This window comes from Athene cunicularia (genome assembly GCF_003259725.1).
Source record: "Athene cunicularia isolate RWA chromosome 5 unlocalized genomic scaffold, athCun1 chr5_part1, whole genome shotgun sequence".
Lineage (NCBI taxonomy): Eukaryota > Metazoa > Chordata > Aves > Strigiformes > Strigidae > Athene > Athene cunicularia.
The window spans coordinates 44,600,733-44,622,241 of record NW_020799101.1 but is presented as its reverse complement, the minus strand read 5'-3'; the positions used below and the strand labels follow the sequence as shown (position 1 = coordinate 44,622,241).

The 21,509-nt window shown below is 54.6% G+C and overlaps 1 protein-coding gene across 1 annotated transcript; it reads right to left on the bottom strand.

Moving 5' to 3' along the window:
* Positions 1-6,649: 6,649 nt before the first annotated feature.
* ALX4 (ALX homeobox 4) lies at positions 6,650-20,729 on the bottom strand. Its single transcript, XM_026849347.1, has 4 exons — positions 20,636-20,729; positions 16,969-17,279; positions 9,006-9,134; positions 6,650-6,973 (listed from the first exon to the last, which is right to left on the bottom strand). Exons 1-4 carry the CDS (start codon positions 20,727-20,729, stop codon positions 6,650-6,652), a joined length of 858 nt encoding a protein of 285 aa, XP_026705148.1.
* Between the last annotated feature and the right edge of the window lie 780 nt (positions 20,730-21,509).

Here is a 21,509-nt window from a genome sequence, read left to right as displayed (position 1 = left end):
ATGAGAAGATCATTGTACATCCATCTGCTTAAAGGTTAATAACCTGCTTTTAAAAAAGAGGAAGAAAAAAGACAAATCTGTTTAGTTTACAGGAAGAAAAAATTGTTTTTCATTAAAACTGCCCGAACTTTGCCCTGCCTCAAAGTTGTATTCTCCAACAGAGAAGGAACGTGTTAACCTAGGTGCTGTAGCCACATCTCCTGGAGAGAAATTTTTCCATGTGTTTTAAACAACTCCTGTAATGCCAGTAGGAAAGTGCAGCTTCAAGAGAAGAATGCACATTTCTAATCTGGGCCCTGCCACTATTGGGAGTTTATAGATTTTTTAGCTCTTTGGCAATGTTCAGGCTAGGAGCGATTTCTGATGTAAACCCATACAGCCAGGATGTTACTGAAACTGGCTTTAGGCTCTCAACAGTCTGAACTCTGCCAACATCTGGAGATTCTGGCTTTGAGTGCTTGGGGAGAGAAGGAATTTTTCTCCTACAAGTGAGAGGAATGGATAAGCTTGCAACAGCACCTGCATTATCCATTTCTTTGTGAGATGGAAAACAGCCACGCTCCATCTGAACCGAGCTGATGCTCCCAGCCAACTGATGGAAAGGCCAGAGGCACTGTGGGTCTTGGCGGGTTGTTGACAGCTGCTGGGCACCTTCTCAGCTCTGCCTTGACATGAAGGGATGGCACTTTCCCATTCACCCAGCACCTCAGTACAGGGCCTTGAGCTCTTCCCTTGTGCTCATGCTGGTGGGTCTGTAGAGTCTGAAGGAAACGGGCTCACAGCTGAGTTTATTCACAGATTGAAAGCAGCAGAAAGGGCCCTCCCAGAGCCAAATTTTCCCCATGTTGAGATGGGGCAAGAGCTGTGCCCTGGGACCCCGTGGGCCTGAGACAAGCCCTTCTCCTCGCAGCAGGGAGAACTGAAGCCTGGAGGGCCCGTTCTGCCCCATCCCCTGGTGAACAGCGTCTGGCTGCTCCCCCCCGGGCACCCGGCGGAGCCATGGCCAAAGAGAGGGTGGGTGAGGCTTAGAGGCATGGGCGAAAGGAGCGCTTTTTGGGGGGAAGGTCCCCCCACTGTCAGCCCCGGGTGGCTGCTCTTGGGACTTCAGGAGACCTCGTGCTGCCGTGCCCTGAGCGTGACTGTGCTGTGTCAAAGGAGCGGTGCCATGGCATGGGGAGCCGGGTGGCTCCATCCTCCTCTCTTCCTTGTGGCCAGTGGCCATGCCAGACAATGGCCGTGCCTAGTCGATGCCTAGTGGCACACTTGGAGGCAGAGAGGCCCTGGTTAGCTGGGGGCTGGCTGGCAGGATGTTCCCGCGCCTGGCTGCTGGCTGTTAACCATCTCCTTTGTACCGGGAGAGGCAGCGGCCCGTGAGCTGCCACCTGTTGTTAATCTACCCCCGGCTAATCCATTCTGCACTGCGTCAGCAGTTCAAAAGGGCACTGTTAGTATTTTTTGCCAACTTCAATTAACGTGAGATTTTGGAGGCCCCTCTGATCACATTTCATCTGTCATGAGTCAGGAACAAACCAGCCAGATTGCAGTTGAGAGGAGAGAAGAGAAGGAGTTTATTGCAAACCAAAACAACAACAACAGTGTTTGTGCCCCCTCAGCCAGGGTGGCTGGGAAACAGGGTCCTTCCCAGTGATGCCACTCCTTGCAAAAACTGGAAAAATAAAAATTGGGGCCCAAAAATTCCAGCCCTACCCACCCCTACCCCCCCAAAAAGAGGGAAAAAAAAAAAAAAGCTGCAAGTGCAATAACTTCAGAAGAAGTTAAAAGGAATCAAGCTGCAAGACTGTTTGTTCTTTTTTAATATTCCACTGTAATGAACTGGTAATACATGGCTGCATAGGCAATAACATTGCATCGCACAAACCTCACATGGCAACATTTTAAATGATTTTTTTTATTCTTTTTTTCCTGAACTTTTAAAAAACTTTTTAATTTTTTTTTAATATGTTCTACCCCAGGCTGTTAAGCTAAAGAAAAAAAAAAAAAAAAAAAAAGGTTGCGTTTATACAAGGTTACAATATTTTACAACAAAAAAACAATAATATTGATTGAGGTTTGTTTTCTTTCTTTCTCCCAGTCTCTTTCAAACACTGCACACCTAAACCGATATATTATTATACATTGAAAACTGTCCTTCAAAATCAGTAGTATAAAAGTCCTAGCTCTACCTACCTACCTAGCTATGTGGGGGGAGTGGGGAACCGTGTTACCAGCAAAGAGTTAAGGGGGTGCAAGGCCACTCCGTCGCCTCTTCCCAGCTCCCTTTGGGAAGCTGCAAAGGGCTGAATGACTTTCCATCCAATTCTGCCCCCATTCCCATTTGGGTTTAATTTCTCCTTCGCTCTGTTTGCTTTTTGCTGTGTCAGTCAGAGCAGCAAAATAAACACGGGGCTCTGCCTCTGCTTGATTATTTTTCAGACCTTTTCCAGGAAACTACCTTTTTTTGCCTTTGTTTGTTTGGAGAGTGTTTTACAACGTGCTGCCTGGTCTGGGTGTACTCTGGGAATCAGGGAAATGCCCCTCCCCGCCCCAAAACACCTCCACCACCGGAGAAACCCAGCCGGCGGCCCCGCCTGGGCAGCACACCGGGTACGCCTGTCCCGGTCGGCGCTGTGTCCCGAGCGCAGGTAAAACCACGTGTGCCACATCTCTGCGACCTCGCGTGGGTCTGTCACTACACGTGGCCTTCCCCAAACACCCTGCCCACACTCACAGCTCGGGCCAGGAGCGCTCCAGCAGGGAATGGATGTGCACTCATTCACACACTGCCGTGGGCTCTAGAGGAGAGGGAGGCTGGTTCTCCTTCACGTTGCTGTTTCGGGTCTCTTCCCCTTGTGCTCTAGGTGCTGGGGCAGCGAGCCCCAAACTGAGTAGCCTATTCAAGAGGAGGCTGCTGGCTGGAGAGCTTGCCAGGAGCATGGGCAGGCTGGCTGTGGGCGATGTGCCGGAGGGGCTGACCTGGCCCTTGTCTCGCTCCTCTCCATGAGCTTGTTCAGACACTTGAGAGCTCTTAAGAGTTTCAGCCCTGCAGGGCCCAGCAAACTCAAGCTTGGCTCACCACTGGTTTGCAGTTGCTACCAAAGCACTAACTACCGCTTGTAGGCAAGAAGTGCCTCTGAGTACTCAGCAGCGAGTGGTACCCAACTGCTTTTAAGCCAGTGCTGGAAACCTGTGTCTCTTTCACTATTTATATCCTCCTCGTCTCAATGCTCCGGGATGTCTCTGGTGTTTCTAACGACAGGCAGCATAGGACAGCCTCCTTGTAGGGTGCCTGCTGCTCAGCCAAGGCCAGGACTGCTCAGGAGAACATTTTGCTACCTCCATGAGGCTGGAGAGGGCAGCTGGGTGAGCCCAGCTAGCTGGGTGCCGTGGGTGCTGCGCCCACAGGGGATGCCACCACAGGGCATGGCTGGTGTCAGGGCGACTGGGACTTGTGAGACATTTTGGTGGTGGCCGGGGATGAAGCTCACAGCTTCAAAGGCAAGTCCAAGCCAGGGAATTGCAACTCAATGTATGGACAGGAGTAAAGTACTAAATAAGAAATAAATAGAGAAGAAAGTCATAAATAGAGTTGAAAGGTATTAAAATAATAATAATAATTAAAAAAGGCATCATCATGGTAATTTGAGATTGCAAGAACAGCACTGACCCTGTGACCCTTAAGAAATGCAGTAGCCGCAGGTTGGCTAGATTAAGATACATATATATATATATAAAAGTATATATATATATTTATACAGTTTTCCTGTTAATTTAACAGCTAGTTTTAAAAACCCTTTTAAATTAATTAAAAAGACGTGTGTAAATACAGATGCACATAGCTTAAATCTGCCTGAATAACTGCTTTGGGAGGCTTCTGAGGGGAGCGCCTTCCAGCGTGACCCATGGGTGCGGGTGCTCCCTGGGGCAGCACCCAGTGAGGGGAGGCAGAGCCCAGCGACGAGCGGGGCTGCTGGCTGCAGGGGCTGGGAGGGCAGCCCTGTGGCAAAGGGGCTGTAGGGAACAGCATCCCCCCACCTCGCGTCATGATGCTTCTAGGCAGGCCCAGGGCCAGGCACACGCAGTGGCGTTTAAAATAGATTGAGTGAGTCCAACATGTGCTTTGCACGTGGATTTTAAGGTGAGGGAAAGCGAGGGACAAGCCTCTGTAAATGCCAAGTCTGCTGCCAGGAGATGCTCCTCTCTAACAAGATGGGGGATACAGCACTTAATCCTCTGGGCTGTTAAACAGCTCGGTTGAAATCCTGGCCCCGTGGAAGTCCGTGAGGAAAAGCTACCCTTTAGCTTCAGTTGGGAATGCAGCTAAGCTCTTGAATGGCTGCAGCACTGTTGGAGCTGCCTTTGGTACCTGCAGGCCATGCAGGACCCGTCCCGACCACCCCACTGGGCTCTGCCTGCTGCTGGCTTGCCTCAGCCCTTCACGGGGTTGCTCGCTGACCCTGGGAAGCGTCACGCTCCCCAGCCTACCTGGGAAAAGGCTCTCGACACTGTGCTCTGCCGCCTGCACAAAATCTGCCGGAGAAACCACCTCCTGCCCCTGGTCCCTGGGTGGCTTGGGACCCTCAGTGGCTTCTGGGGTGCCTGGTGGGGGTGACATACACCTCCGACTTGTCAGCATGATGGTGTCTGGTTCAGTGCTCAGCATTGCTTTTAGCACCTAAGCCATCAAGCCCAATGGCTCAGCTGAATGTTTAAGCTGGGACCTAAGTCTTGGCTACTTGTGATGGGAGAGGCCTTGGTCGTACACCTGGTGGTGTTAAATGCGTGCTGGTTCCCTGTGAGTAGCAAGGAAGGCAGATCTTAGCATTTCTGAGGAAAGAGACAGTACTGCTGGTCTTTCCTTAATCCAATAAATATGTATTACATTGAACTGAGCAACGGTGTCTCGTTTAGGTCGTGTATGGCAGTCTAGGCACTATAGAAATACTTGGCTATCTTGTTAACCTGAAACCTGACATTTGGTTGTAGCTTATTTGGAGCCTTTTCCAAGACCCCTAAATATTCCTGGACCTTGAACTACAAGATCCCCTAACACTGAGCATGAGGGAGAAGGGTAGGGTGACACGCAAATTTTTATGGGAGTAAAATCGTGGAGTTCCCTTGTGAATCTTGGAGATGGCTGCCCCAGCTCAAGCTCAGCCTGCATAGCTGCACGGTGTGGGTGATAGTGCTCAGCTGACCTTCAGCTTCTACTCGGTGATAGTTCAGTGGGGTAAAAGGATGTTCCAAAATTATTCCTAGCACTGTGAGATCACTGAAAAGCTTGTAAAAGATTTTAGCCTTGCAAAGGAGGTCTTAACAGTTAGCACTGTGCAGGGAAGAGCACTGGGAGGGAAAAGCAAGGAGGCACATTGGCTCAGGCAAACCAGGCAAGTTCTGGTGTCTCCTGCTCCCTCTGTGCAAGGTGAAGAGGATCTGAGGTGGCTGGAGATAGGGCAGTGTTGCCTCCTCCAGACTCAGGTCCCTTCCCCACCTGCTCCCCGGGCCATCCCCAGGCCGAGATGCCCACAGCAGCTGTGTGCAGCAGGGCCCTGGGGCCGCAGGGCTGCCGGGAGGGGCTGTCACTGCATGGATCTGACCCCAGGACAAGGCGTGTGAGGAACTCAGTGGCCTCACACAGCCGTGGCTGCGTGTTAGTGCTTGGGCTGTTTCTCAGAGCAGTCTCCTTGGGGACCTGTGGATTTACACAGCAGCTATACTCCCCTCCCATAGGTGCTGCCTCTATATTGAGGGTAGTAATTCCCAACATAGGGGAAATGCTTTGCTGCCCCACCACACACATGAGCCTCAACATCAACCATGACCGCGGTGAAGCAAAGCCCAGGCACTCCAGGGGGCAGCGAGCCGTGCTGGGTAGCGAACGTCTGCCGGGGTGCATCTCCAGCTGGGTGACCAGAGGGCTGGCAGAGACTCCCAGCGTGGTAGCACCATGCCACGTTGGGAAGAGAGGCATCCCCTTCACAGGCCTCTACGGCTCTGTGCTTCATCTCCGACTGCAAGATGGAGAGGAAGCAGGGTGGAAGGAGGTGGGCTAATGTTGCCTTCTTTCTGGCCTCGGGTATCTCCCTAGCCTTGTTCCCCACTCAGCTGTGGGAAGTTGTGGCTCCCGCTAAGAGGATGGGAGCAGCCTGAGAGGTGCCTCTTTGCTGGTGCCAGAGTCCCCATCCAGTCCCCTGCCCGGGGCAGAACAGATCTGAGCAACGGAGAGGAAGACGTATGTGTGTGCGTGTATGGGGGGTGGTGGGATGGGAGAAACCACTGCAATGCCAGCGGGCTCTTGCTCTTTGGAAAGGCAGATCTGGTGTCAGAAAAAGGAGCGGGGTAGAAAAAATGCCCAGGTTATTGGGGAGGTGGTGGTGAGAGGGGATGCATCCCAACCCAGCTCTCACTGGAAAAGGTGCTGCTCCACAGCCACCCTCTCCCTGCCTGATCCCAGGAAGCTGGGAGCTGCCACGTTCATGCTGGAAACACTCCACTTACGTTAACATATGTACTTTATATGCCTAGGGTAGCTAAAAGTGCTGCATTCAGATCCCCGAGGAGGCAACTGCTGTCTGGAGTCCAAGCGGATGGATTTATTCGGCTGTCCCCATGTGCTCTCTCCGTGTCGCGTGGGCGCTGGGCTGCAACCCTGTCATGTCGCCCAGGAGATCGCGGCGCTGTGCTCCTTCGCTTTCATCCTCAGGGCAGCGATGCTGGAGGTCTTGCGGTCCGGCTCGCTGTTCAGCTCGTAGCCATTGAGGCCGGGGCTCATGCCAGCCGTGCCGAAGAGGCCGCCCATGTGAGTCTGTCCCACGTGGCTGCCGGGGCCGGAGACACCGAGGAACTCGGAGACGCCGCCAGCTGCGTGGGGATGAGCATGGGGGGACATGCAGGAGGGCACCGTCTCGCAGGGGACGACGCAGGCGGGCACGGGAGAGGCGGCTCCGTTGTTGCCAATCCAGGAGGGGTTCTGAATCTGGGGGTGGGAAGAGAAATGTCAGGGCTGCCCTGCGCAGGACGCAGCAGGTGGCTGGCCTTGGGGGGGGATACAGCGTGTTCAGCCCCGGCCCTGCTGCGCCAGGGGCAGCCGGTGTGACGGGGTGGGGCATTTTGGCCCCCGCCAACAATGGGACCCACTGAAACCCCCAGAGCCAGCAGCTCCCTTCCCAAATCTGTATGCCAGCCCACACAAGGGCAGGGGGTGCGGGAGACTAACTCATAGGGGAGCAGAGCCCCTTCTCTGCCACAGTGACTCTCAGTTCCCTCTCCCAGCCAATTTTTTTTTTTTTTTGCACCATGAGCACTTTCTGGAGCAGGGATCAGCACAGAAAACCCAGTGTTATCCGCAGTGTTTCCATGGGCCTACCCACTCCAGAGGGAACAGGCAGAACGGGATGCTGCGAGACTGCTGAACTGCCCTCCTGCCCCAGCTTGGGGCTTTTTCATGCCGCTCAGACATGCCTGTCGGAGCTGAACTGCTGACAGCCCCCAACGCAGTCAGATTCCCTGCCCCTCGTTGCCCATTGAGGAAGCATCACCCACCCTGCTGCAGAGCAGAGCCCTGCGGGGCCATCTGGGCTCCTACAGCGTCGCTCATGGCATGATATTGCAGAAGAGCAGGGGGGCTCAGCATCTGCTGGTGGCAGTGGGGACAGGAGCACCCAGGACAAAAGCAGGGAGAAGGCAAGTAGCTAGCTGGAGTGAGAGCAAAGGGCCCTTCACCCCAGTGCCCTGCTGCACCGCTCACCCTTGGGCCCTCTCTGATCTCTTACCTTCGCAAATTTTGCGTTTTTTTGATCTGTAGGGCTGGGAGAGAAGGGAGCAGTATAAATTACAAAGGCAAGAGGAGGGAGCGCTGAAAAGGCTGCTGAGAGTGTCCTCTGCTTGAAAAGCTGCTTTGGCATCTCTCAGCTGTTTCATAAGGGCTCCTTGTTCAGTTCGGGGGAGACGCCAAGCAGGAGAGAGGTCAAACACTCTTGACTTGGCTGCGGGGGAGCTTTGGTGCAGCGCTGGCTGGGGAGGTGGCTGACAGCCGGGGCGTCAGGGCGGGGAGGGCTCCCAGCCGATCTGTGAGGACAAGTCGGGTTCAGAGCATCATGCCTGCAGAACTGCACCCTCAAGCAAATTCTGGGTGGCGGGAAAAGGAATCGGCAGGGCGGAGGGAGCGCTTTGTGGGGGCAGAGCCCAGCCCTCCAGCTAATGAACTCTTGTCTGCCCTGGCATGGTCTGAAGGCAGTGTTGTGAAACGGGGGGTGGCCCAAAGCTTAGGAGGCTACTGTGGTAACAGGTTTCCCAGGAGAGAAAGCTAAGGCAGGGAGGCGGCTGTGTCACCTGCCTCCTGGGCCTGGGCAGGAATGGTTTCCACAGGCCCCAGGAGCAGCCCCAGATATCCCAACAAGGCTGATCCCACCCTTCCTTTGGAGCAGAAACCCACGAGTCCCTTGGGAAGCATCCCTAGACGTCACTGAGTACGCTGTGGGCACCGCAGCCCAGGGCTGGGAGACTTCTGTGGGAATTTGCCAAGGGAAAAAAAACCTTTTGTCCAACTGCCTAAAGAAGGGACATGGAAACCCAGGCATGGCAACAGGGAGCCTTTCTGGGAACTGCTGGGTTTTAGGCATGAAATAGCCTTTTGGACCTCTTCCAAACCACGAGGAAGTTAGTGGGTAGCAGCACACATGATGGGAGAAGGACAGCAGAACGTGATCAGGGTGAGCTGTGCCCAAAGGGTGGCTGCACAGTGTCACTCAGGGCTGGGGTTGGTGCCTGCTTTTCAGATGGCTGCTTCAGGCCAGTGTGCATGAGGGAGCCAGGCAGGACACCCAGCTTAATAACTCCTGGCCCTTCAGTGCTTGGCCATATAGCCCCAGCCCCGGCACTTTTACAGTCTTCCTGAGGGGAGGAGGATGAACCTGAAAAGCGAAGCATCACTTGGGGGGACTGGGAGCAGAGGCGGTGTGTCCAGCAGCCACTGGAACCGTCAGACCAGGAGGGGAGGATGCACTCACCTGGGCGTAGTTCTCAGCACGGGTGAGCAGGGGCAGCTCGTAGGCGGTGGAGAAATGGGTCCGGACCTGCTGCATCTGACCGAACCGCTCCCGTTTGCGCCATTTCGCTCGCCGGTTCTGAAACCACACCTGGGGAGAGGGCGACAGGGGAGCTGTGAACAAAAGGAGAGCTGCTGGCTGTGGCTGGGAGCCCTGCAGCCCCAGGGAGCCCACTGGCTCCGAACACAAGCCCTGAGGGGGAGCAGCATCCTGCCCTGCATCCCTTGGAGGTTTGGGGCCAGCCTGCACTCCCACACTGGGACCACCCCAGGCAAAAGGTGCTGCCCATTGTTCGGTGTCCTGCCTGTCTGGGGATGGTCACAGCCTGGTTTGCCCTGGGCTGCCCATCTTCCTCACACCCCTAAGTCAGTGTTACCCGGGTGCTGCCCATAGCTCTCATGCTGTTGGACAGGCTTGGACGAGAAGTGTGAATACATCCCCATGTGCTGCTGCCAGGCTGAAACCAGCAGTGCTGGGGCTTTCCCCGGGCCTAATCCTGGCTGTGACAATGCCACTGGCTGAGAGCTTGCAATTCTCAATGAACACTCAGTCTTATTTTTCTTAACTGTGAAAAAAAAAAAAAAAAAGCATAACACCCCTTCCCTCCTTAGCTGCAGGAAAGGACAAGTGCCCTTCTACGGCGTTGCGTGCCCTTTGCTTTACACCACGTTTTGTTTGCAGCTCTGCTTCACAGTGCTGCTCAGATGCCTTCAAGGCAGAGGAAAGACCAAAACTCTGTTTCTGCTCTTATTTTTACTGGCTTGACATCAGTGTGGATTATTGCACTGTTGTCAGCACCACTGTTCCTGATTTGCATCAGCCTAAGAGAGATCAGAGCCTGGCCCAGTGTCTTCAAAGCCTCTTGAAGCTTGTGAGTCAGGGAAACACATCAATCAAGAGCCGCTTTGAAGGCACTGAGAGATGCAGGCGATCACCAGGGGCTGGGTTGTGCAGGTCACGCCAGTGCATGAAAGGAGCAGTCCTAGAGCCGCTCGCTTCTGCTTCGAGTTTTACACGGTGACTTGCGGAGGGGGGGGACATCGCTAACCGACAGCTTGGCCCTGCCTGTGCCTGGCCGTGGGGCAGATCCACTGCTTGGCAGGCGGCTGGAGAAACCAGATGTCAGGTGGGAAGCTCACATCTTTGGAGGACAGGGGGGTGAGCCAGGCACTGGGCACAGGGTGGGGCAGCGGGCCGGCTTTTGGGGAGGGCAGGAGAGTGGTGGCATTTGCAGCCTGCATCAGCAAAGCTAGGAACTGCTCCAGCGAGAGACAGGCCCGAGGGTCTGTGGTTTCTGGTCTGAGCTGACCTTCTTGCTTGTGCTGGAAGAGTTGTTTCAGGCTCTCCTGGTTGAGTTTGCCCCTCCCTGCCATGGCGGCAGCCTCATGCTGTTCTCTCGCAGCTCCCCACCGCCGCCAGCCCCGTGGTGCGTGTGGGCAGCTGAGGGTCCAGCCGTGTGCTGTGGCCTGCCCAGGCCCCTCCTCCCCGTGTGGGCTGGGGATGGTGTGGGGGTTAGTGCCCATGGCAGCGCCACCGAGCCATTCACAAGCCAACCCGACTAGACATACCCAAAGCAGCAACCTGGTATTAACCCCCCACCCCGAATCAAAAACCCTGTGAGGATTTTCAGCAGGTGCAAAAAGAGCCAGCAGAAAGGTCTTAACGTTATCCCAGCTGAGCTCATGCTGCACATGAAGAGTGTCCTACTGGAGCAGGTTTGATGCCCCAGGCATCTGTCTGTTTTTCTTCTACCTCTTCTTGGCACAGGCGCTCCAGCCCAGCTGCAGGCCAGTCCCAGGGCTGGCCCAGATCATGCCGCTTTGATCTACAGATTCAAAGTTAGCGGTGGTGACCCGGTTCCTCCTCAGGCGGAGGAGGCCCCGCTGTGCACAGAGGGGTGCAGAGCAGGTAGGGAGCAGAGCGCTGGCTGTGCATGAGGCCAGGGCAAACATATGCCAGGCATATGCGGCTGTCCCGCTGCCCGCCGAAGGCACCGGCTGGCCTGCCCGCACACCTGCGCGGCCACACAGGGCAGCTTGCCTGAGCATCCCACCCCGCAGCGTGACCTCCGAAGCCATCAGCGCGGGGTCTGTGCGCTTGGCTTCCCCAGCACAGCACCAGAGCTGCAGGGAGGTTTCCTGGGGCTGGCTGAGGCGGAGCGGGGTCTCCACAGTGCAGGGTTTTGTTCTGCTGCTCCTCATTTAGGCTGATTGAACTGGTGCTGGCAGAGCAAAATGGTTTAAACTGGCAGTTCCTGAATTGCAGTCCCTGCTCAGCTGGTGGGCCAGGAGGCTGTGGCAAACTATCACATTAGGCTGAAAAAGAAGTGTCTTCAGTTCAAGTGCTGGTGCTCGGCATGCTGGAGGTACTCCAAGGGCTGGCAGAGAGCCACTGCTCCAAAATACTTGTGACAAAGTTTGGACCACTTTTTGAAGTTCTCCTTTCTCCTCCGTTCCAAGTCCTTTTAGGCTGCTTGGTACCTTGCAGTCGGGTTTCTCCAGACCTCCACAGTGCTCCAGGGAAAGCAGGGCAGGCGAGGCAATGCGTAATGCAAAGACGTCAGCAGAAAAACAACTAATCCTAAGTATTTCCTCAATCTTAGAAGACACCTGCTTTTAAAAAAGCAAATTAAAAACCCAACAAAAGCTCATTTTCCTTTCATTGTCTGTCACCTTTTGTCAAGAGAGGCTGCTACGGGATGGGGATGTGACAGTGGAGGCTGCAGCACTCGGTGCAGCGTGTCCTCTGGGGTCAGGACAGGGTACTTCGTGCAGGGATAAGCAGTTGCTGTGGGCTGCATCTCAGTGTTAACAATTAGAGTGGGAGTGTAAGGTAATGTCATATATCTGACTCCTGCAGACAGTGCTTTGATAAGCCCTGACGTACCAAATCAGCCCTATAAAAATCTACAGAACAGAAAATGTTTCATGTCTCCATAAACATTCAGCCATATGCTGGTACCTAAATCCATATGCATACACAACTGACGTGCTGCGGGGGGTGGAGAGGCTGGGGACAGCCTGAGACAAAGAAGGCAGGAGGCTCCTGCTCGCTGTGGCCGCTACCCTGGCACCCAGCTGGTGCTGCTGGTCTGCCCCTGCCACCAAGCCCCAGGTGCCCTGCACGGGGCACAGGTGGGTGGGCTGAGCTGGGTCCTCAACCACGCCCCTCTGGCCACGGCTGGATAGTTGGGAAATGCATTGCTGAGTTTGTCTTTCCTCCAAGTTAAGGAAAAGGTGATTTTTTTTCCCCTCCTTCTTACCTGCCCTGGTGCAGTGGTGCAGGGTGAGGTTGGCCTCTGCATGTGTGGTGGTGGGCCAGTGGCAGCCACGGGGCCAGATCCAGCCCAGTGCCCCACGCCCTGTGCTCAAACCCCGCCAGCAGCATCGCTGCCCCGATGCAGATGAGAGCTGCCTGCTGCGTTCAAGCCTCTTGTGCTCCGGCTCTCCCCTGGCAGCCTCGCAGCAGCCATTCTCCCCATCCCTGTCCTCTGGCCCTGCTGCCCTCCTCCCTCCCTCTGTCTGTCTGTCTGTCTGTCTGTCTGTCTGTCTGTCTCCAGGACCCCATCCCTTTGCGAAAGGCCAGGCTGTCTCCCCTCTTCCCAGAGATGGCCACCAGTCCTTTGCTTTCCAGCCTGCAAGAACAGAGCCAGAATTCATCCTTGTGCACTGAAACTGGACACCATTTTATCAGTGGCCTGGAATGGGAAATTGGAGCCTGGGATGAGAGAATTGAATAACTCGAGCTTGTTTTCATTTCATGTTTAATTTCCTGCAGGCTTAGCTCAGTCTTTCCGCTCCTTCCACCAGCCTCCCAGGGTTTTATGGGGGAAAAGGGATCAAGATATATTACTTCTTGCTTTGCTTTGCTTTTTTTTCTTTTCTTTTCTTTCCAAGGCGGTGATTTTGCTACAGCGGAGTTTGACATTTCCCTCTCACTTTCAAGCCCCCGCCTCATCACAGGGTCACCGCTGAAAACATTTCATTAACGGTCTCAGCAATCATAAGGCTGGCTCTGAGGGGGGCTGGCTGAGGGGTTATATTCCCTGGCTGTGAAGTCTCCTTCCAGCCCCATCTCTTTCCTCTCTGCCACAGGGCAGGCCAGGAGGCAGAGATACTCACAGCCCGAGGGACATGAGCAGCCGGAGCGACGCTGGCGTGGACTTGGGTTGGGTGTGTGTGTGTGTGTGTGCATGAAAGGGGAGGGAGCCATGTGTGAATAACACACGTGTGTCTCTACCATGTTTCTCTAGTGCCACCGCCTCAGACATCTGCCGCAGCCCTGGGTGGGCTCAGGCAGTTGCTGGTATGGAGCAGGAGCTCTTTCTGGGGCTCTGCAGCCCCAGACCTGGAAGAGGAGGAGAAAGGAATGGGATACGAACTCTGTGTAGGACCTACATGAAAGCATCACCTTGCAGGTTTGTTTCGGAGCCCTAGCAGCCTCTTGCTGGCTGGGTGGTTCCTGTCTCTGCACAGGGCTTACATGTGGATCCCACTTTGGAAAACGGGGCCATGCAGTAGTTTAACTTGGCAACAAGGGGCCAGGTTGTGGGGGACAGATGGGGAAAACGTTGTGTTGCATCGCAGGGGGACTTTGACATTGTCGGACATTCCAGCACCGACAGCTGGAAACCAAGCAGAGCCATGGAGCAGGAGAGGGGCCAGGCTGTGGGATGCCACTGCTCCACAGACAGCGTGGCCCGCCCCATGCCCGCTGCTGGCATGAGCTCTTCTCCAGGCACCGAGATCTCCAGCAGCTATTTCACTAATGAAGCGTGAGCTTGGGAAAGGGATGGAAAAAACCAGAGCTGCCACTTGCCTGTCTGGGCTCCGCATCTGCTCCCGCCTGCAGCGTGGCGGCTGGTTGCGCTCCTCAGGGAGCCGGGCCTGGCCGGAGGGGACGACCTCCAGCCAAAAGCTGGCTCAGCCGTGGGAGGGAGCATCACACCTCAAACCGGCTGGGCGCCTCGCCTTCCTGCCGCTCCGCTTGGCTTCACTCAGCCTTGCAGGCAGCTGGAGCTGGCCTCCCTGAAATCATCCCAGGACACTCGCCATCCCTTAGAGAGCTGTACCTTCCTTGGGAGAGGGACTGCTGAGCAGCCAGAGCCCCTGCCAGCTTGGCGGAGGGTGTCCGGGTGCACAGTGGCTGTTTGGCTTGCAGGAGGAAAGAAGTAAGGGGCTTGTGGCTTTTTTATGATTTCCACCCTCTGCCATGGCCCTTGTTAGGCCCTTGGGCCTTGGAATAGACATTTGCTTCACCATCGGTCTCCTGGGCTGCTACCTTGTACCCATGCCCGCTTTTCAGCTGTGAGCTGATGGCTCTCGGTGCTGCAGTGCTGGCAAGGGGAGGCCCCAGCAGAGCAGAGCTGCTCAGAGGGGTGGGAAGGCCAAAGCCAAGCCTAAACATGCTGTAACACAACCCAGAGCTGGAGACAGGCACTAGGTTGATTCACTGAGGCTCTGGCCCCAAAAGCCTCCCTCGTGGGAAGCGCAGCCCCATGCCATCAGTGAAGAGCCCTGTGCTGCCCCAGGCTGTGTCCTCACGCCTCCCAGAGACTGCCACCGCCGTGCCGAGGCTGAGCAGCTCGCTAGCCAGCAGCTCCAGCTCCCTGGGCACCCTGGGGGTGCCCCTGGACCTGCCAACCAGCACACACAGTGCCGAGCACTGTGACATGAGCCTGCTTGGTTCTCGCTCTCCAGTGCCAGAGAGTCTGTATTTCCACTGGTGGCATGGCAGCCCTGCATCACAAGGCTGGGTGCTAGGTGCCAGCCCACAGCCCAAGGGATGAGGTCCTTCCTGGCAGGGCTGGGGGAGTGAGCAAAATGCATGAGTGAAATGCAGAATCACAGAATCCTCTTGGTTGGAATGGACCTTGAAGCTCCTCCAGTCCAACCATGAACCCCACACTGACCGTTCCCAACTCCACCAGATCCCTCAGCGCTGGGTCAACCCGACTCTTCAACCCCTCCAGGGATGGGGACTCCCCCCCTGCCCTGAGCAGCCCATTCCAGCGCCAACAACCCCTTCTGCAGAGAAATGCTTCCTAATATCCAGTCTAACCCTGCCCTGGTGCAGCTTGAGGCCATTCCCTCTTGTCCTGGCGCTTGTTACTTGGTTAAAGAGACTCATCCCCAGCTCTCTGCACCCTCCTGTCAGGGAGCTGTAGAGGGCCAGGAGGTCTCCCCTCAGGCTTCTCTTCAAGGACTGAGGCTCTTCTTGGCTGCTCATGGTGGGTGACTGCCGGGCTGCTTATCTCAGGGCAGGCTGAAACCCCCAGGCCACCCCCTACCCTCTGCCAGATTTCCTCCCAGCTGCCTGGGGAGGTGCTTCTACCCTCAGCTGCAGTGTTACCCAGCGGAAAAAAAACAAAGCTGAAGTTGTGGGGCATATGCCCCACAATTTGTGTCTTGCATCTGCCTTGCCTGCCCTGGCTCTGCTAGCCGGCCCTGAGCACTAGCTGTGACATGCTAGCTGCACACCCTGGCTCAGAGGTGAGCAGGAGGAGCTCACTGCCCTCCAGCACCTCATTCTCATTCCGGAGTGAAAGGGATTTCATGCGCTGTGCAGTTGGTAACCAGCTTTCCAGGAGACCCCATCAGCATTTGTGATGTGGCCCTGGGAAATCAAGGGCTGCGTCCAGTGGCAGAAAGAAAGAGCTGACATTTGCAGCGCTGCCTTCCCCTGCCCATCCTGCAGTGCTCAGCACACCGCATGCGGGACCAGCAGGAATCACACTCCTTTCTACTGAAATTCAGCCATGTCCGGCCTGAAGAGAAATAAACTGTGGGGAAGAAGAGCACACCAGTCCTGCAAACCAACTTAGGCAAGAAAAGAAAAATCCTGCAGCCAGTTGAAACTGGAAGTAAATGTGCAGACTAAAATGGATTTAGGCAAGGCCTGACTGCTTCCACTGTTTGCAACAACTACTTGTAGAGGTCAGAGCAGAGGGCAAGCCAGGCTGCCTGGCACCTGGGAATCTTCCTGGTAGAAGAGGTACAATCAGATGTCCCCACAGGCCAGCTATTCTTGATGGTAATGCAGGTTCTGTGGGTGGTGAGCTGATAAATGCCTGCAGATGGAAGTCACGGGATTAGCTGGACTGGAGAATGAGAGCCTAAGCTTCAGGGGAACCTTTGATGGCCATCAAAGCATGAGCTGCAGATGTCTGCTCCAAGTGATGGTGCTCCTTTTTCACATGCATCTGAGCTCTGCTAGGCCCTCGGTTTAACCTTGACTCAGAGGAGAGAGCAGCACTCATAGAATCAGTCACTCCTTCAATGCAGAGTTTGGCTCTGCTGGACCCCCAGGTTAGTTTGGGGGAGCCAGTTCACGTGGGTCAGTTCACGTGGGTGCGACCGCAGTGCGGCTGTTTGACTCTCCTGCTCCTCTCGAGGTGGTGGGAGCACCTTTTTGCTCCAGATCACCAGGCTCTGTGCAGTCTCAGCACCCACTCAGCTGAGCAGGCGACAAGGGCTGCCTCTCCTCTATCACCTCACACTCACTGGTACTGAACACCCTGTCACCTCTGCAGCCCCATCTTGCCAGACAGAGCCCATACTGTGGGAAACCTTGCTCCCACTCAGATCAATGAACCTGTGTCCCCTGCTGACTCTCCTGAAGGAAGTATTTTTTGTAATAGCTTTGTTTAGGGTGACAGTGAGGTTTACTAGCCTGCCATCCCATTAGTTCAAGGAGAAGAGGCGTCTCTGTGAACACTGAAGCTCGGGACACCGGCCCCAATAAAGGAGCTGACACTAGTGTCAGACATGGGCATCCCTCCCCGTCCATCCCCACTGCAGAGGTGTGCCAGCCTGTGGCACAGCAAGGGACAACAAATTTGCAGCGTTTGTGGTTTCATTCCCCAGAGAGTGGGGGCTCGTTTGCAGCTCACCCACCCCTCACCCAGCCCCACATCCTCTGTTACCTGTACACGAGCCTCGGTGAGGTCTGTCCTCATGGCTAGCTGCTCCCTGGCATAGACATCTGGGTAGTGGGTCTTCTGGAAGACCTTCTCCAGCTCCTCCAGCTGGTAACTGGTGAAGGTGGTGCGGTTCCTCCGCTTTTTGCCCTTGTTGCTCTCCGAGTCGGCCTTGTCCATGGGGCTGGGGAGGTCCGTGCTGGCTCGGTCCTGGGGCACTTTCACCCCGGCCTCCTTCACGCTGAGGTAGCTGCTGTCCATTCCCGAAGGGTCAGAGCTCGGCTGCAAGTCAGCCTCTCCCAAACTGCTCTCCTTACCTGTTCGGGTGGGGACAGAAGGGCAGGTTTGAACAGGGTCAGGAGTGGGGGAGTGAGAGGGAAGGAAACAGATGTAAACCTTTTGACTAACTGATTGCTTCAACCAATTCAAGCTAGCCATGGCAGCTGGTCCCCAAATGCAGGCAGAGAGACTACAGCACCCTGGGCAGAGGAAGAGGAGGGAGGTGAGGCAGAGGGCTGCCCCGGGTGCAGGAAAGCTGCTGCCCTCAGCCTCGGCAGGTGCTGGAGCTCAGCTCAGGGGTGGCATGGGCACCTGGCTGGGCTGTATTCAAGGGAGGAGGTGGCTGTTATGGCACAGCCCGCAAATGCCAGCACAGCCAGGGAATGAGAGGTTGGGGTGAGCTCTGCCAGCTCGTCCCAGTCCCACTCCAGGACGAATCCAACACGCTCACATGCCCAGCAAGACCCTCCTTCACCATCCCACCACCCACAGTGGGACTGAACCCCACAGAGCACTGCATTCCTTGGTCCTGGCCACAAAAGAGGACAGAGGCATCCAAACCCAGGCCTCAGACGATGGTTCCCAGTCACCAGCCCATCTCTGCTCCTCTACTGAATAACACGCGGTAGGAAACCAGAGGCACAAAACACACAGTTGAAAACCACGCAGCCATGCATGGCGCTCGATGGGATCTGTCTTCTGCTTGGGCATCCCCAGGCGATGGTGGTGTGTCAGCAGAGGTGTTCCTGACTGACCCCTCACGGTCACCCCCACAGCCTTCTGCGACTTGCACTGCTTTTGGCAAAGAGGAAATGAGTGGCGCTTAGTGCCACAGAAAAGGTTGGTGTGAGACACCTACAGAAACACCCCAACCTGTGCACAGGGCAAGGAAAAATGAGAGAGGAGTCTGACAGCATCCTGGGAGGCTGTTCCTGCCTGACTGCTCCGAGCAATTAATAACTAATGGGCCATGATGCACGAGAGCAGTATGGTGAAGCAGGAGGCGAACATTTCAACCACTGCAGTGAGCTGGTTCCTCTCTAAGGCTGAGCAGCTGTGAGTAAAACCACCTTTGAGCTTCTGTAACCGGGCATATGTATCCTCAGGCACGGGCAAAGCGCTCTCTCCTGCCCACCTCCTGCCCCCCAGTGACAATGGTGTCCCTTTCATTCACAAGTGTGCTGCCATGCCAGCAGGACCCTGGCGGGGACCCGTGGCAAGTGGCCGTGGTTCTTACTTGCCTGCTGCCACTGCTTTGTGCAGCAAGCTGTCCCAGACCAGAAAAAGAGGGACTGGCGTGAGTGACTGGCCCACCCAGCATATACTGCCCAGCCCAGTGTCACACCCACTCACGTTTCTGGCTGGGCTCTTTGGACAAAAAAGCACAGTAGCCCTACTGCAGGGTTTAACCTTGAGCCACTCTGCCAGGCTCCTGAAGGTCCAGGAAGGAAAGGGTGCAGTGGTACTTCCTATCCATGCTCTCCTTAGCAAGCCGTGATCATACTAACTGGCTAATCTTTTTTTTTTTTTTTTTTTTTTTTTTTTTTTTTTTTTTTTTTTAATTTCGCATTAGCCTATTTTTAAGTGTTCTCAGTCCAGGATCAGTTTTTCTGGGAAATAGCTCCACCATCAAGTGATGTCCCCACAGGGACCTTTTCCCCAGCACTTTCATATCCAGGGTCATAAATGCCAGCTCAAGCATCTTAGCCCATGCCTTTGGAAATCCCCATTTTTTCCAGCGCTCATGGCTTGTTACAACACCCTCCCACCTAATTCCCTGTATATTTACAGCTTAGCCCTTCTGTGAATGGCTCTGTCATGGCTTTGCAGCCAAAAGCCCATGAGTGGGCTTGTGAGGAGGTACACATATCCTCTCCCATTTCTCATTTTTGCAGCTGAAAGACTGCACTGGGATGTAAAGAGGAGATGAAATGTACACGTCACCTTTGGGCGAGGACAAGGAAGGCCCAGGTTTAAGCTTGGGAGGATGAGCTGTGAAAGGGATTTGAGAAAAAAATTGCCCAGTTAGTAGGGAGGAGTGGAAGGCAGACCTGGGATGAAGGCAGCGGAGGTGCAGGAGCTATCATCTGCCACTACCACCCCACTGCGTTTTCAGGTTTATTGCTTTCTCTAATACTGTGCCCTCAGGCTTTTGAGGAGCTCCGTGTACAGCTCAGCAAATTCTGATGGTGTCTATCTCAACTCTCTTTGCTTTGATCCTTAGGAACATTTTGCCAAGATGTATGCTCCCTGGGTGCCAGGACTGGTGTCCAGGCCAGTGACCGCCACCCTGCCTCCTCTTCTTCACAGCTGCACCATCCGCTGCTTCCAGGGGATGCAGGTGGGCAGACCCATCCAAAATGGGCTGGGACAGTGCCCTGCCTCACAACCTGGGTAAGTCATAAGATACAGCTGTGATATTTATTACTTTCAAAACTAATGATAATAAAACAGTCCAGAAAGTCTGCAGCAGTGGACTATTGCCTATGAGTCAATAGAGTCAGAGTAATAAATAAATAAAAGTATGCCAGGAAATTTTTTCCTCCTTTGTTTGTTTTTTTTTATTATTTATAATGTCAGGAAGCTCAGTACATTTTCCCCTGTGCCTTTGTGCTGGCTGCCTCCCTAACTCCCAGGTCCCCTGCAACTCCAGCAGCAGCAAACGCAAGACCTGAGGCCTTTCCTTGGGAACCCCTCTGCCGTCTCTTATCTGCTCGAGCGGCTCAGCTAGCTGGGGAAGGGTCTACACACACACACACACACACACACACACACACAAAAGCTCTGGCTCTCATCTAATTTCCTCGGCTGCATGGCTCAAACTGCAGCTGGGAGCTGGGCTTTCAGCAGCAATAGTTGTCTCTACCACAAGCCATCAGCCCTGAAGAGCAAGCGACCTGCTGCCAGCCCAGAGCCCTCGGTGGTGTCACAGCCATGCTGCTCGCATGCTCCCACGCTGCAGCAGACACAGGGTCATGATTCTATGATTCTATAATTCCTTTCCTTCCAACCCCTGGGGGCACTGGCAGGGATGAGCTGTCTCTGTGAGAGGGGCAGCAATAGTGGGAGGGAGGGCAGGAGGCAGGGAGCACGGATGGCAGCGTAGGGAGGGGATGGTGTGCATCTGCCCTCAGCTGAGCATCCCAAAAAGTAATGCTCATTCCCTAGGAACAGGCTCCCTGACCTCCAAACAGTCATGGTAACTGCTGAAGTGAAACAAATTGCATACATCTGCATATGGATATGCCCAGACTTCCTGTAACTGGAGATGGCCTCAAAGTTTCAGCACAAAGTTTGGGGTGTCTGTTTCTAATCAAACTTAAAGAGACCTTGAATTACATATTGTGAAGATCTCCATGACAAGAAGGTAATGTGAGCATCACTGCACCCTTACAAGCCCGACAGGACCACTTGGTGCCTCCTCCACTGCTCTCAACTCCATCCTTGCCATCATAGCAGTAGAATGAGAATATTTTCTGGCTTCCCATGCTTAGACCCTGCTCTCCCAGAGCCTTGGCTGCCTGCTAGACCATCAGCACTTCCAAGACCTTCCCTGAGTCATCCTGTGTCCATTGCCAGTGGGCAGGGACAGCCCAGGACAGCTGGACACACAGGCCCCAAGCATCAGACTGCTCTCTCCCTTTTGGGCAGGATGGCTGCCTGCATCCCCAGTTCATCTGGAGGGGGGGTTACATCTTTCTGATCTCACCGTGTCTGTCCTGGGAACCACACGGAGGAGGAAGGGGGTGCAGGAGACAGTCTGTGCTGCATGCATGGCCATGCGGTGATCCCCCGGGATGGCCAGGCATCACACTGCTCTGCTGACACCTTCCTGGAGGGAACAGCCGTTTTCACCATGCCATCACAATGTTTGGCTTCACAACTCCTATCTGTTTCTTTTCCTGAAGTGTGTTATTTTGGGAGAGTGATAAAGTAAATCTTTGCCATGCACAATCGTATCCATGAAATTTAATTTAGAGCAAAGTCAGCTTGGTGCATCTACATGGCAACGGAGACTGGGAAATGTCAAATACATGCCTTAGGGCCCAACTTGAAATGATAGGTCTCCTTTGCACAGTACATGCATGACAAGCCACAGATCCTTATTGACAGACTCCTTCACATAGATCCTGTGATTGCAGCCCCACTGATTACAAGGTTCCAAGACAACTACACAGCCAGCAAAACCCAAGGATACAGCCAGCAAAGGAATGTTTTCCCCAGGCTCCAGGCAAAGAACCCTGCAGGATCTTGGCATTGTTCATGCA